The sequence below is a fragment of the Erigeron canadensis genome, chromosome 6, assembly GCF_010389155.1.
Source record: "Erigeron canadensis isolate Cc75 chromosome 6, C_canadensis_v1, whole genome shotgun sequence".
Lineage (NCBI taxonomy): Eukaryota > Viridiplantae > Streptophyta > Magnoliopsida > Asterales > Asteraceae > Erigeron > Erigeron canadensis.
This window is the reverse complement of record NC_057766.1, coordinates 19,987,097-20,003,899: the sequence shown is the minus strand read 5'-3', so window position 1 is coordinate 20,003,899 and position 16,803 is coordinate 19,987,097. Positions and strand designations below refer to the sequence as shown.

Below are 16,803 nucleotides of genomic sequence, written 5' to 3'. Positions count from 1 at the left end.
CCAATTTAAGTTTATGTTTTTAGTGGTTTTTCTAAATGAAGTCGTAATTTTTATATACGATACTGCCAAAAGAAACTATCTTCCGCGCATGAGGGAAAATAACACGGCTCTCCCATTTGAGTTATCTTAGCCCCAGCCACGCTATTCAATAATTACTATCGGCATAAATATTTCTCATCTTATGATATTATATAAATTTAACATGTCATTGGTTATATATGTTTCCTGATGTAATATGCTTTTATTAAATTATAACTTTTAGAATTTTTATCATATGACGTAATAAATAAATGTTGGTTATAAATATTTAGTTTTACGTGATTAGTATCTTACTAAATTTTAGACCCGTGGCCAACACTGGACACGAGGTCTACGATATTATTAATATTAGATTTTCATACATTTAATTCATAAAAGGTTATAACTTTGATGATATACAGTTCTAAGGTGGTGTTTGTTTGAGACTTAATAAATTAAGTCATAACTTAATCAAAAAAACTTAATCCATTAAGTCATCATAAGTGTTTGTTTTTTTGACTTAATAAACAAAAAATAACTGTATAGACTTAATCCACACAGACATTATTTATCCATTCAGTCACTTAATCAATTCAGTCACTTAATGGTTAAAAAAGCAAACAGGCCCTAAGTGTTATACTTTGCAAGTTATAGTACAATAATCATAGGTCCGTCACTGTCATTATTAGCTGAGACATATTGATGGAATTGTTTTGTGATGCTACAATAGTTTCTCTATTATAAATTTTTTAGAAACCAGTTATATTCATAATGTGATATTATTATGAAAAATAATTAAGAATTAAAATATAAACATACTTGTGATTCTGTACTTGACATTCAAGTATATGTACTTGATCATGATGCGGGTCTATAATACGAATAGGTTAATTTATCTTCAATCACATGTCCTATGGTAAGTAAATAACAATTAGGATTGTTTTCATATATATTTTTTGATAACAATTCGAACTCTTGATTTGAGTGACAAAGTAACTTTAAAAAATTAAATATAAATACTTTTCGTTATTTTTTTTAAAAAATAAAAAAAATCCTTTCAAATTAATGGCTAAAAATAAATATAAATTAGTATTCATGGCTAAAAAGTGTAAATTATTGATGGGAAACAAAAAAATGTAAATTAATGAGACTTTTTTTTACAAATTAATATAAATATTAATAAAATAATATATTTGGATAATAATTATTGGAACTTTTTAATTTATAGTTAATCTATACGATGACATAAGCGAAAGTCAATATGATGAAATTAAGCGATTTGATTGGTTAATAAGTTATTAGTTCAACTGTCTTATAGTATACATTAAGATTAAGATTATATTTAATTCAACATTTTGAAAACCAAACCGGATGCCAAACCGATCTTCTTACCATTTCACTGTTCGAAATGGTCGGATCAGTCGAGTCGGATTAAAAAACCGGATAATATAATATAATATAATATGTACCCACACACACATACTAGATTACGCCGGTGCAATGCACAGATTGACATACTTTTCAATAACTATTCAACGAATTTTATGTTAATAAATAAATAAAAAACATATAAGGAATTTATAGTAAACTATCATATTTATATATCAAAAGAATATTGTATGAAAATCGCAAAGATATTATGAATAGATTAGCACAATATACGATGTATAGATTGATAATTAAATTTGCTTAATAGTTATAGTAGATTACTAAATTATTCAACGAAAACGTTAAAGCACAAACACAATGACAATGAAGACATATTCGGATGCATGAAAGACATTCAAACAAAACGGAAAACCTTACATAACGAGATCTTTAACGAAGACGTCTCTATTTTTCAATGGTGTGATCACTCTAAACCAGAATTTTAACGATCACTAATTTAACTTTATGTTTTTTAGTGGTTTTTCTAAGTGAAGTCGTAATCTTTATATACGATACCGTCAAAAGAAACTTCCTTCCGCGCATGGGGGGAAATAACACGGCTCTCCCATTTGAGTCATCTTAGCCCCCAACCACGCTATTCAATGATTACTATCAGCATAAATATTTGTCATCTTATGATATTATATAAATTTAACATGTTATTGGTTATATATGTTTCCCGTATATTACTTGGGTAATAATCTAGTTGTTCTTTTAATATAAATTGAAACGGGACGCTATATAAAAACATATCCCTCTTGTAGGTCATGGACCCGAATTCCTATGGACTCTGCCTAGTCCAAGAAAGCATATATTCATCTTAGAGATTATTAACTCAACTCCCTTTTGAACGTGTTGCCTGTTCTAAGATAACATACTTAAATGGTTTTCCCTTCTCTAAAAGCAATTGACTCGTTTTTCTTTTCATAAAAAAGTCTACACCGCAATCATTTTTCACAATGACAAACGATCGTGGTAATTGGATGTTTATTTAGTGTGCAACATGATTGTGGAAGTAGTGCACTAACTTGAGATAAAATCTAGAAAACCACTAGTGTATATATATTGACAAGAAAGTAGAGAATGACACTACAATCTATGATATTTTTTTTATGAAATCTTTATTAATAATACTAAGAAACGGGCAAAGCACAAAATTTTTTAGGAAGATACAGATACATCATGAAGTTCGGGACTTCGGGCTAATCTGCTGCAAAGACCTCGTACTCGAATTACGGCAATCATAACTAGATATCAAAATAAATGAAAGTGATTAGACCAATCATCTAATAGATGTATTGATATATAGGTGAGCTTGAGTCCTTGAGGTCTGAAGTTCAAATTTTAGTATGAAAGTATATGAATATAAATGCTATTGAACTCAAATTTCCCATTCAAAATAAAATAAAAAATAAAATGAAATGAAACCGGTTTGATATAAATGACATTTTTTTAGCAACTTATTCAAGTACTTCCACAATTTGCAAAGGACCGCCATTATAGCTTCCAAAATACATTTAAACTTTGGTGTGGTGACGTGTGAGAATCTATGATATGATTCTTATATATTTCGACAAGCTCCATATCATATTGCCTTAACATGTATGAGTGTCCACAATTAAATACATAAAGATTTCCACATGTTCAATAGCATATTCCCTAAACGTTAAATCATTGTCTGGCAGGCCTGCTAAAAATGGAAAGGGCTTTATCACAAAGCATCTTTTATGAGCTATGATCACTTAAGTGTGAGCAATAAAACTACAACTAGAAGCTTGTCATGATTCGCTGAAGAGAAATTTGCAAAGATTACTACTTGATTAAAGATACCGAAAAGTCAAAAGTACGTTTATTAGTTCTTGGTGGTGTCACAATATCACTTAATTATTCAATCTATGATGTGTTAACATGAGCATAAGCTAGCATAAATTACATCAGAGAAAGCACAACAATAAGAAATTACAATTTAAGATGATATACCAATCCGCCCAAGAGACGCTTTTATACACAGAGCGGTTTCTGATCCAAAGATATCTAGAAGAATGAATGTCCTTAATTAACAAGCAAATATATTGACTTGTTTAATTAATTGGAACAAAGTTATTCCAGTCAAGCTAGCAAGAAATCTAATGTTCTTTATGCGTCAGGAAGCTAGATACCTTTTCATCGGCTTGACCGAGAAACATAAAGTTATTCTAGGCCCACGAATCCGGAGAGTCACTAGGCGAGAAAGGTAGCAGCAATGCCATGAGATCATATAAGTGTAGGAACACCGTTCGCAAAATGAAATATTTATTCAAATTACAATACAATGTTGCAAAAGAAAAACTTGAAAGAAGAAAGGGATATATATAGTGACAGAAAATAAAATTACAATAACTTATAAGAAATTAGAAACTGAAAGATTTTTTTTGGATAACTTTAAATAAAGTTAAATTAAAGAGAAAGTGTTGGCTAAGGATTTCTGTTTAACAGAGGTCCCTTAAAACAGATTTCGGGCCACCCAAGTTAACCCGTCTATCTCCTAGGATACAACAGCCTAAGCAGTATGTACTGTCGGAGTTCACCTAGCACCTGGAACTATACCTTCAACGAGAGAACGTAAAACAAAGAATGCTGGAAAGGGCTCTGGATTAGCCAGAGTGTTTCTGTGTGTGTTTTGAGTTTTTCAGTTGTGAATTTTGATTTCAATTTCATCCTTTATATAGAAGATTGAAACGTAATCTAAGAATATATAACAAAGGAATAAAATCTATCCAAATGGAATAAAATCTTAGAAAATATATTTCAAAAGAATAAAATCTATCCAAAAGGAATAAAATCTTAGAGAATATATTCCAAAGGAATAAAATCTATCCAAATGGAATAAAATCTATCTAAAGGAATAAAATCTTAGAGAATATATTCCAAAGGAATAAAATCCAAACAAAATCTTATCAAAGATATTGGATGTGATATTCTCAAGATTTTGTCATGATAGATATCAATTAGATCACGACTTATTAATCCACCAATGTGGGATTTCCACATGACATTAATTAATACCTCTTACTAATTAACTCACAACACAACTTTGAGCATCGATATCTTATTCATCTCGGCTCCGTTTTGGACATTGTTATATGCTAGCAACAAATGCTATGTTATTTGCGTCTAAAACTACTAAATTTCCAACAATCCCCCACATGAATAGAGATCGATTCTCAAACTCATGTATTAAGATATAGTTCCAACGGTCGAGTATTGCAGGATAAGTAGGTGTTTCCTTTGAACCCTCCTTTGTGAGTGTACTTGGTCTTCTAGCGGTTAGTAGACTTTGGTGTCTTTGAACAAACCCCTTTTTATGTAGACGTTATTACACATCACACAATACTTTCCCTGGTCTGGTTAACCCCTCACTTTCGTGTCCGTTATGGTCATGGAACACTAGCCTGGTTCTGCAAGAGCTCTAGGAATTGCGCCCCTACAATTCCTTTTGAAGCGACCCCACTTCTCTCTCACATAGGTGATTTCACCAAATCATTAAAAGCCATTGGCTTAACCTCTTATGATATCATTGGTTTTGATATAGGAATGGACTGGGAAGTTAGCAACTTACTTAGTTTTGTTGGGGTGCTCCCCCACAGTTATTGCAAACTCCCTTAGATGTGTTGGGGTACTCCCCCCACAGTGACCTCAATTCGTACAATTAGGTTGTCCTATTGAACCTAGATCATGGGATCTCCAATCTTCTAGGTTAAGTTTTCCTTCATACAAATTTACTCTACGGACTTTAGTCCCATTCCCCTTGACGACTTGTATACTACCTCTCTGCTTAAGCCTTTTGTAAACGGATCCGCTATGTTATCCTTTGACTTCACGTAGTCAATAGTGATAACTCCTGTTGAGAGTAGTTGTCGTATTGTATTATGTGTACGACGAATATGCCTTGATTTGCCATTATACATTGCACTTTGAGCTCTACCAATAGCCGATTGGCAATCACAATGTATGCAAATAGCCGTCAGTGGCTTTGGCTATCGTGGAACATATTCCAAGAATTGTCGTAGCCATTCGGCCTCTTTTCCAGCTTTATCTAATGCAATAAACTCAGATTCCATTGTGGATCTGGCTATAAGAGTTTGTTTGGATGACTTCCAAGCTATTGCCGCTCCCTCAAGGGTAAACACATACCCACTTGAGGATTTGGAGTCTTTAATATCAGATATCTAGTTAGCGTCACTGTATCCTTCCAAGACAGCTGGATCTTGGCCATAATGCAATCCATAATTTCTAGTGTATCTCAAATACCTTAGTAACCTTGTCATAGCCTTCCAATGCTCAGAGCTAGGATTACTAGTGTATCTACTTAGCCTACTTACAGCATATGCTAAGTCCGGCCTCGTACACGTCATGAGATACATGAGACTGCCAATGATCCTTGAGTACTCCAATTGAGCAACACCATCACCTCTATTCTTTGATAGATGTTGGGTGGTATCAATTGGAGATTGAGCTATTCTTGTGTCCTCGGGACTGAATTTTTCAAGGATCTTGTCCACATAGTGAGATTGACTTATCACTAAACCATTTTGGGTTCGAAGAATCTTCATCCCAAGAATGACGTCAGCTAAACCCATGTCCTTCATGTCAAATCTCGCTTTCAACATATCTTTAGTAGATTTGATCATTTTATCATCACTACCCATAATGAGCATGTCATCTACATAAAGACATAGCATCATAGCCTTTGTACGTGTCTTTCACATAGACACACTTATCACACTTATTTATTTTGAAACCATTTTCAAGCATTACTTGGTCAAACTTTTGGTGCCATTGCTTTGGAGCTTGTTTTAAACCATATAGTGACTTGACAAGTTTACACACCTTGTCCTCCTGGCCAGGAGCTGAAAAACCCTCAGGTTGTTCCATGTATATTTCTTCATCTAGCTCCCCGTTGAGAAAAGCGATTTTTACATCCATTTGATGTATTTCTAACTTTCTCATAGTAGCAATTGCAAGCACCAACCTAATAGAGGTTACTCGAGTTACCGGCGCATAAGTATCAAAGTAGTCTAGACCTTCCACATGTCTATACCCTTTGACTACTAGCCTTGCTTTGTATTTTTCAACTGACCCATCAGCTTTTATCTTCCTTTTGAATATCCAACGCTGTTCAAGTGGTTTACAACCAGGTGGAAGGTCTACAAGTTCCCAAGTATGATTCTGCAAAATAGAATCAATTTCACTCTTGATGGATTCTTTCCATTGAGGCGCTTCTAATGAGGTGACCGCTTCTTTATATGTGTGGGGTTCACTCTCAACCATATTAGAAACAAAATCAGGCCCAAAAGATTTTTCAATCCTTTGCCTTTTGCTTCTTCTTAGCTCCACCTCTTCAGCCTCTGATTGTTCTTGAGATACATCATGAACAATCTCATCAACTGGAGTTGATGAACATGTAATTCCTTTTTCCAAGCGAGGAAATACATTTTCAAAGAATGTTGCATTCCTTGATTCCATTATGCTATTTTTGTGTATTTTAGGGTTTTTAGACTCATGCACAAGAAAGCGATATGCGCTACTATGTTCAGCAAGACTAGTGGATACACAATCACTACCATGCTGAACATACCCTATGAATACACAATCCACAGTTTTGGGTCCTTTCTTTTGTACCTTTGGAGGTGGCACCACCACTTTTGCTAGGCACCCCCACACTTTCAAGAACTTATAGGATGGTTTTCTTCCCATCCACAACTCATAAGGAGTAACATCCTTATTCTTGAAAGGAATCTTATTCAAAAGGTAGTTAGCCGACAAAATGGCATCCCCCTACATGTCCTGGCCTAACCCAGAACTTATTAACATGGCATTCATCATTTCCTTTAAAGTTCGATTCTTTCTTTCAGCAATGCCATTTTGTTGTGGGGAATAAGGAGCAGTGCATTCATGAATGATTCCATTTTGAGCACATATTTCCATAAAGGGAGAAACATATTCACCCCCTCTATCACTCCTTAATCGTTTAATCCTTTTGTTGAGTTGATTCTCAACTTCAGTTTTATACAAGACAAACTTGTCTATTGCTTCATCCTTGCTTTTAAGCAAGTACACATAGCAATATCTAGTACAATCATCAATAAAAGTGATAAAGTACTTGTTGCCACCTCTAGTGGGAACTGATCTGAAATCGCACACATCAGTGTGAATTAAATCAAGGGGTTCAGTGTTTCGTTCAATGGATTTAAAAGATGATTTTGTTTGTTTGGCTTCAACACAAGTTGTACATTTTGAATTTGAATCAATGGAAAAAGAAGGTATGCAATCTAACTTAATTAAACGACGCATTGAGTTAAAATTCACATGACCAAGACGACCATGCCAAACATTAGAAGACTCAATCAAGTAAGCAGAAGTAGAAGCATTTTCATTAATCATCTTCTTAACAGCCATTATATTTAGTTTAAACATACCATCTTGGGCATAACCCTTACCAACAAACAAACCACGCTTAGTTAACACAAACTGATCACTTTCAAATACTAAACAAAAACCATACTTTTTGAGCAGCCATCCTGACACAAGACTCTTGCGTATGTCAGGAACATACAATACATTGCTCAACTTGAGCTCCTTCCCAGAAGTCCACTTAAGGATCACATCTCCCTCTCCCTTGATATCAGCTGTAGCAGCATTTCCCATGTACAACTTATCATTACCAGATGCCTCTTTGAAAGTGTGAAACATGGTTTTGTCTGGGCACACATGGCGGGTAGCACCAGTATCAACCCACCATCCCTTAGGACCATTAGAAGTCAGATTGACTTCTTCCAACATGGCAGTAAGATCAGAGACCATAGCAATAAGAGGCATATCATCCTCAACCATGTGAGCCCTTTCCTTCTTGGGATTTTTGCATTGATCAGCCCGGTGACCAGATTCACCAGAATTGTAGCACTTCCCTTTAAAAGGACTAACCTTTTTTCTCACACCCCCCTTTTTGGGACCCAAATCCATAAATTTGTCCTTGCCTTTATTATCAGCTCTTTTTCCCTTTCCTTTATTACCCCGGGAATTATGACCATGCTCCACTATGTTTGCTTTAGCATAGCCCTCAACTTGACCACTTTTTTGTGCCAACCTGTTGTCTTCTTCAATTCGAAGATGAACCACAAGATATTCAATAGTCATTTCCTTTCGCTTATGCTTAAGGTAATTCTTGAAGTCTAATCAGTTTGGGGGCAATTTTTCAATAATGGCAGCAACCTGAAATGTTTCACCAAGAACCATTCCCTCTGACAAAATTTCACTAAGTATAATATGCAATTCTTGAACTTGATTTAGGACAGTTTTAGAATCAACCATTTTGAAATCCAAGAATCTTGCCACTATGAACTTCTTAGTCCTGGCATCTTCAATTTTGTATTTGCGATCCAACGACTCCCACAGATCTTTGGTAGTCATTATTGTGCAATACATGCTATACAACGAATCAACAAGGCCATTTAACACATAGTTTCGGCAGAGGTATTCAGAGTGCTTCCAAGCATCAACAACATTGACTAATTGAGCATCCTCTGACCCTTCAGGAATTTCAGGGGCTCTCTCAGTCAAGAATCTCGCAAGATTCAGAGTAGTCGGGTAGAATAGCATCTTTTGTTGCCATCTTTTGAAGTTAGTACCAGAAAACTTTTCTGGTCTTTCAGCATGGTTTGCCATAGTTTGGGCAGTTTGGGTACCTACCAAAGGTCCCATGTTAGTGGAGAAAGTATGTCCCACGGTCTGAGAGCTTGAAGGACCCGTGGTGGTAGAGACATGAGTTCCATTGGTGGAGAATGCACCAACAAACTCAGTAGCCATTTCTGAAACAAAAGAGGGATAATCAGAAATGTTGGTTTACTAAAAACCAATTAGCAAAGTTTTACTCAAAAACTTGCTATGCAACGTTTTCTAGAAAATTCTATATAAGCAATAATAATGAAAGATAAACAACTTTACAAAAGGTTGTGAACTTAACAATAAAAGATATCAAAAACAGTTTTGAAAGCTAGTTTTTGCAATTCGAATTTAAACGGTGAAGAAGCAAAAGTCTGTTTTAAGATTGTAAGAACACCGTTCGCAAAATGAAATATTTATTCGAATTACAATACAATGTTGCAAAAGAAAAATTTGAAACAAGAAAAGGATATATATAGTGACAGAAAATAAAATTACAATAACTTATAAGAAATTAGAAACTGAAAGATTTTTTTTGGATAACTTTAAATAAAGTTAAATTAAAGAGAAGGTGTTGGCTAAGGATTTCTGTTTAACAGAGGTCCCTTAAAACAGATTTCGGGCCACCCAAGTTAACCCGTCTATCTCCCAGGATACAACAGCCTAAGCAGTATGTACTGCCGGAGTTCACCTAGCACCTGGAACTATACCTTCAACGAGAGAACGTAAAACAAAGAATGCTGGAAAGGGCTCTGGATTAGCCAGAGTGTTTCTGTGTGTGTTTTGAGTTTTTCAGTTGTGAATTTTGATTTCAATTTCATCCTTTATATAGAAGATTGAAATGTAATCTAAGAATATATAACAAAGGAATAAAATCTATCTAAATGGAATAAAATCTTAGAGAATATATTTCAAATGAATAAAATCTATCTAAAAGGAATAATATCTATCCAAAAGGAATAAAATCTTAGAGAATATATTCCAAATGAATAAAATCTATCCAAATGGAATAAAATCTATCTAAAGGAATAAAATCTTAGAGAATATATTCCAAAGGAATAAAATCCAAACAAAATCTTATCTAAGATATTGGATGTGATATTCTCAAGATTTTGTCATGATAGATATCAATTAGATCACGACTTATTAATCCACCAATGTGGGATTTCCACATCACATTAATTAATACCTCTTACTAATTAACTCACAACACAACTTTGAGCATCGATATCTTATTCATCTCGGCTCCGTTTTGGACATTGTTATATGCTAGCAACAAATGCTATGTTATTTGCGTCCAAAACTACTAAATTTCCAACAATAAGTCCCCAAAATCCAAATAACTGCTATAAGATAAAAATGCAAAATTCCAATTAAGTATCATATGAAATCTTAACACAGATAATTCAAACCGTATGTAACTAATTTATACTGTAGAGGTTAGTCATGAACAGTGAACGAGCTAATACGAGCTAGGCTCAAACAACGTCCTTAGGTTCATCACAAGTAAGGGATGTAAAGGTGACCGTAGTCCAAAAAGGTGTTAAGCTCGAGCTCGAGTTGAACTGAGTTCTACTCGGCTCATATACTCACGCCCATTCAAATATTAAGGGGGTGTTTGGGATTCCTGTGGATCTACTTATTTATATGTATAAAGATAAAAAGATAATTGACCAAATTTTAACAATTGACAAAAGTGTCTAGTTTTAAAATTTTAAAATCTCTCTTCTGTTCCGTTAGACCTTAAATATATTTGTTTGTGTAATATAATATTTGACGAAAGTTATATGAATTTATTGAGTTTAGACGTGTTTTCCTTTATATGACTTTAATTGAATATTATATAACACAGTTATTAAGAATATTTAAGGTCAAAGTTATTAAAAAAAAACTTTGAAATTATAAAACACATATGATGGGATGGAGGGAGTATCCGTGATGCTTAGCATAAGAAGTGCCTCTTTTACATTATATCTTCTTTCTTGTATCCAATAATTACAGAACGTATATGGTCATAAAATCTAGCTATGTGGGTTGGGCCATTTCTTCAACTAATATATAAACACGTTAATTAACTTGTCCCCCTCAAACTTGATATCTTTAATCATGATTCAAATATTAACTGCCATTCTTATTTTCATAGTCTCATATATTTTCTGGGTTGTATACAAGAATCGCAATTCTGGAACAAGCAAAGTCAATCTTCCTCCAGGAAGCTTTGGATGGCCGTTTTTAGGAGAATCTTTGGCACTACTTCGAGCAGGCTGGGATGGAGTTCCAGAGAGATTTGTGCATGAACGTATCAAGAAACACGGTAGTCCTTTAGTGTTTAAGACGTCTTTACTTGGTGACCGTGTGGCTGTGCTTTGTGGTCCTGCAGGTAACAAGTTTTTGTTTGGGAACGAAAACAAGCTGGTTGCAGCTTGGTGGCCATTTCCAGTGAGGAAGCTTTTTGGTAAATGTTTAATTACAATCCGTGGTGACGAAGCTAAGTGGATGAGGAAGATGTTGTTATCGTATCTTGGTCCTGATGCATTCGCTAGTCATTATGCTGCTACTATGGATGTTGTCACACGTAGCCATATCGAAACTCATTGGAGAGGTAATCTTTTTAATTTAGATGATTCATTTCCCATCCTGACTCCATGTCTCTTTTCTCATAAGTTTAATTAGAGTTGCTAATTCTTTTTCAGCTAAGTTTCCTTTAACCAGATGCATTTATCACATCTAGCGATAAGTTAGATTGATGTGTAAGTTTTTTCAACATGTATAATTTTAAGGGTACACGTTTATACTACAATTCTAGAAGAAACCCATATATTATGACTGTCTCCATCCTTGAAAACATTTTGTTCACACCAAGATTTGAACCCGAGACCTCTAGGTCTCAAATTACCCCAAATATCAATCGATCTATTGATGGTTGGTCTTAACGGTACATGTGAACATGACATTCAACAAACCTTTAGTTTCTTGAAATATATAGTCAAGGTAAGAAAAAGATGTCAACAAGTTCCGGTGATTTGCTTTCTTCTTCTGAATCCCTTGAGATTACAACAATAATCCACATAAGTTATGTTGCTTATTTCAATATTGAAGGCAAGGAGGAAGTGAACGTATACCAAACCGTCAAGTTATACACATTTGAGCTGGCGTGTCGGTTATTTCTTAGTCTGGAAGAGCCAAACCACATTGCAAAACTCGGTTTCCTGTTCAACATCTTCTTGAAAGGGGTCATCGAGCTACCTATAGATTTCCCTGGCACAAGATTTAACAGATCAAAAAAAGCAGCAGCTTCTATTAGGACCGAATTAATGATGCTTATCGAAGCAAGAAGAGTAGCACTAGAAGAGGGAAACGCATCATCCTCACAAGACCTCCTCTCACATTTGCTTACATCTTCGGATGAAAGTGGCAGGTATCTAACCGAGTGGGAGATTGCAAACAACATTTTGCTACTACTCTTTGCCGGTCATGATACCTCCACCTGTTCTATCACGTTGATCATGAAGAGACTTGGCGAACACCCTAATGTTTATGACAAGGTGTTGAATGGTCAGTTAATGTCATCAATAATGAGTTCTCTTTTAGAAAACTGATATATTTATTGGATTAACATTCAATGATAAATGACTAATTAATTTGTACCAGAGCAATTGGAGATCTCTAAGACAAAAGCAGCAGGGGAAATGCTGAAATGGAAAGACATTCAAAAAATGAAATATACTTGGAATGTTGTATCTGAAGTCATGAGATTAACTTCGCCCGTTACCGGAGCCTTCAGAGAAGCCCTGGTGGATTTCGAGTATGCAGGCTATACGATACCCAAAGGATGGAAGGTAAAAAAGTTATAGGCAGTAAATTCTATACCTGACAGATTCATAGTGTCGACAGACCTCAGATTGTGCCTCTACAAATTTTCTATTATTCTCATTGTATTTTGTGTCGCATTTTCAGTTATATTGGTGTGCAGCATCGACTCATAAAGATGAAGGTAACTTTGATGATGTGGCCCAATTTGATCCATCGAGGTTTGAAGGTACAGGACCGAGTCCATACACATATGTACCATTCGGGGGTGGCCCAAGGATGTGTTTGGGGAAAGAATTTTCACGACTTGAAGTACTTGTATTCATTCACAACATTGTCACCAATTTCAAATGGGACTTGTTGATACCTGATGAGAAAATTGAATATGATCCAATGGCTACTCCGCAAAAAGGGCTTCCAGTTCGTCTCCATTCTCGTCAAGTTTGATGAGTACTACAAACATGAATGTATAGTTGAAGTTTGGAAACCCTTCCTTGTGTAAAATGATATGAAGAACATACTTTACTAATTAGAATGTTAAGGTATCATATAGCTTTTGATTTGCTTGATGTAAGAATTCGATCAATATATATGTATGTTATGGGTCGATTTAGCTAGCTAAGTCTAGGCATACATGGCTATGTGTGATGAGTCAATGAACTACCAGATTAACTGAAAACAATGCGAATTTCATTTTTGGTTCGGCGATCTAATTCGCGATACGATTCACGAGCCAATTCACAAACCAAAGATAAAAACCACCGAACTGGTAAAGGGTGGGGAATTGGTCCGGTTATTTGTGTTTGGGTGTAAAGATTTTTGTTTAACTAGTAATTTTTAAGACAAAAAGTTGAGTAAATTTTAAGTATTTGTTTTATTTTATGTAGCTGATTATAAATTTCTAAGTTTTAAGACTTTTTGTAATTTGTTTTTTGAAGTATTCATAAAATTCGAACTTTGGAGTATTATAATATCTAAATCTCTTAATGTATTTTTAAATTCGGATTTACCGAACCGAAATGAACCGAAGCGAATCGAAATGAATCTACCCCCTTCGAATCGATTCATGGGATCTCACGAATCGAGAACCCGAACCAGAGCGATTCGCGAATCAGGTGACTATGATCTTTGTATCATTTGAATAAAATCTAATTTGAAGTGTTTAATTTCACATGTTAAGTTACTCCCTAAGAGTGTAACACCCGCTCATTTTGGTCGGTGTTCCTAAAGAGTTCAATGAAGCAATGAGAAAGATTCGTTAGAATTTTATAAGGAACTCTCATTTCTTAACTATAACTTAGTATTATGTGCTTATAATTTATCATGTTATTTAAAAGTGTCCTTTAAATTTAATTAGAATATTTAAAAATAAAAACAATAAGATTTTTATAAGTGATAAAAAGTTTGAATCAAATTTAAGTACGAACAAAACTAAAATATAGATATATATTTCATAACATAGCAAATGCATCCCAAGACTTATAAAATTACATTAAACTTAAACAAGAAGAATAATTATACAATAAGCACCCATTAACTAAATAAATATACAAACTTGACATAAATATATATATATATATATAAATTTTAGGTAAAATAAAACAAGTTTTAAAGTAAAACAGATAAAACAATATATTTTTTTTTCACTAAAAATCGCCGTGCATCATGAAAATCACCTTGCATCAATTGTTTCGTGAATCTTCGTGCATCAATTTAATCATGATCTAAAGGTCAAGATCTTGTCTTATTTGTTTTACATTAATACATGTTTTACAATACCTAACCCCTTTCCCCCCCTCTCTCTATATATATATATATATCACGAATATAGATATATAGATCACTACTACACATTTGGCTTATTTACACGTTTAATAATCAACTTTTACATGGATTTTTGGTGTGTAAAATTTTGATGTAACTGATTTATCGGACCTTTTTACATGGGATTTTTCCGTGTCAAAAGGTTATAAGCCTTTTAACTTGGTATTTATCCGTGTTAAAAAGGTTTTAATTTGACACTTTTTTTTAAACAGTCGTGTAAACCTATATACTTATTGCTAGACCCAGATTTTTCACAACAATATATCAAACACTAGCAACTTTCTAGTAACGATTATCCAACAACATCATTAAGATAAGCATACATATATATCAATCCCTCAAAAGTTTATACAAAAGTACCAGGAGGGTGAAACATATTTATGATATTCATTTCTATATAATATACGGTCAATAGCACATGCATTTATTCTTTCAATTTTTAACCCCATCGCGCATCGGACAAGTCAATTTGTTTGCTTTATATGTTGAAACGGGTAACTTGTTATTGATTAACTTACATCCATGATACAATGATTCGTCGGAGTCATCAAATAACTTTGAACTTTTCATGATTTGCATTAGCTACCTCATCTTCTAAATATTGTAACATGCCATTTATGTTATCATGGTTATCATTTTCTACAATTTTTTTTTTTTTTTATCATTTTCATTAGTTACACGAACAACCATGTTATCATCATCATCATCCACATACTCTCCATGATTAATCCAACATGTATACATATATGTAAACTCCATATTAGATCATCTTTTAGTACATTACAATCATGAAACTTCTTTTCCATTTTCAAACAAAAACAAATAACTAACATAAAAAAACAAAAAGGAAACATAATAAACAATAATAACAACATATACATACCTGGATATCGCTACTAAAGACACACTGCGACGGTGGCCGGAAAAGCGTTGATGGAAATGCCACAGTTTCTTCGTGGGTGCTGAGCTACTTAATTCCGCAAGTGAAAGAAGTAAGTCGATCCTATGGTGGTTTGATTTTTGTTACATATCTACACCAATAAATCTCAATCTGATTTTTGTCACATATCTACACCAATAAAAGTAATCACCTTTTCCTATAACGTTCTTCCTTACAAAAAAAATTATTATTAGATGTTTTCAATTGCACCTTATAACTCACAAAACTATCTAATGGTTTAAAAACACAATAATCAAATAATATATGTATCCTTCTAGAGTGTTGATAAAGTTAAAATGTAAAATTTTCTAAATATGAAAGGTCACTTACCCTAATGAAGAGATATAAATGCAACTAATAAGAAGATGAAATCAGAATCACGAGCTTAGAAGAAAAAGAATATCTTTTTTTTTCTTAATAAAAAAAAGACTGGTGAGGGGTTTAGGGTTTGATAGTAATAAATGAGGAATATGGAATAGAAGTCATTTGGTGGGATGTTTGTTAGAATTTATTTTAATCGAGGAATCATTTAGAAGAGATATCGCTATTAAAGGCAGGGGGTCAAAGTTTATCACTATCAAACCCTAAACTCCTCACTAGTCTTCTTTTTATTAAGCAAAAAAAAAAAAATGTTTTTTTTCTTCTAAGCTTGTGATTTTGGTTTCATCTTCGTATTAGCTGCATTTATAACTCTTAATTGGGGTAGGTGGCCTTTCATATTTAAAAAATCATTACATTTAAACTTTATAAACACTCCGGAAGGATAGATATATAATTTGATTATTGTGTTTTTAAACCATTAGATAGTTTTGTGAGTTATAAGGTGCAATTGAAAACATTTAATAGATTTAACAACGATATTGTCAAAGATGTCGTTTCGTACAATACCTTTAACAACGATATCGTTGTTAAAGGGTTTATCAACACTCCGGAAGGATACATATATTATTTGATTATTGTGTTTTTAAACCATTAGATAGTTTTGTGAGTTATAAGGTGCAATTGAAAACATCTAATAGATTTCGTTGTTAAAGGAGTCAAAGTCAAAAGTCTTACACAAGTATTTGCCAGAAATGACGTTT

General features: G+C 33.8%; 1 protein-coding gene across 1 annotated transcript; it reads left to right on the top strand.

Moving 5' to 3' along the window:
- The first annotated feature begins 11,244 nt into the window (after positions 1-11,244).
- On the top strand, positions 11,245-13,404 carry LOC122605758 (beta-amyrin 28-monooxygenase-like). Its single transcript, XM_043778713.1, has 4 exons — positions 11,245-11,749; positions 12,247-12,702; positions 12,799-12,986; positions 13,105-13,404. The coding sequence occupies exons 1-4, from the start codon at positions 11,254-11,256 to the stop codon at positions 13,402-13,404; spliced, it is 1,440 nt and encodes a 479-aa protein (XP_043634648.1). The 5' UTR covers positions 11,245-11,253.
- The last annotated feature ends 3,399 nt before the right edge of the window (positions 13,405-16,803 follow it).

What these genes read in the sequence shown, in the direction of transcription:
- LOC122605758 (XM_043778713.1), top strand. Translation starts at nt 11,254, where the DNA reads ATGATTCAAATATTAACTGCCATTCTTATTTTCATAGTCTCATATATT. An exon ending in TTATGACAAGGTGTTGAATG is followed by an intron (nt 12,703 to 12,798) that starts GTCAGTTAATGT and finishes AATTTGTACCAG; the next exon opens with AGCAATTGGAGATCTCTAAG. An exon ending in CGATACCCAAAGGATGGAAG is followed by an intron (nt 12,987 to 13,104) that starts GTAAAAAAGTTA and finishes TCGCATTTTCAG; the next exon opens with TTATATTGGTGTGCAGCATC.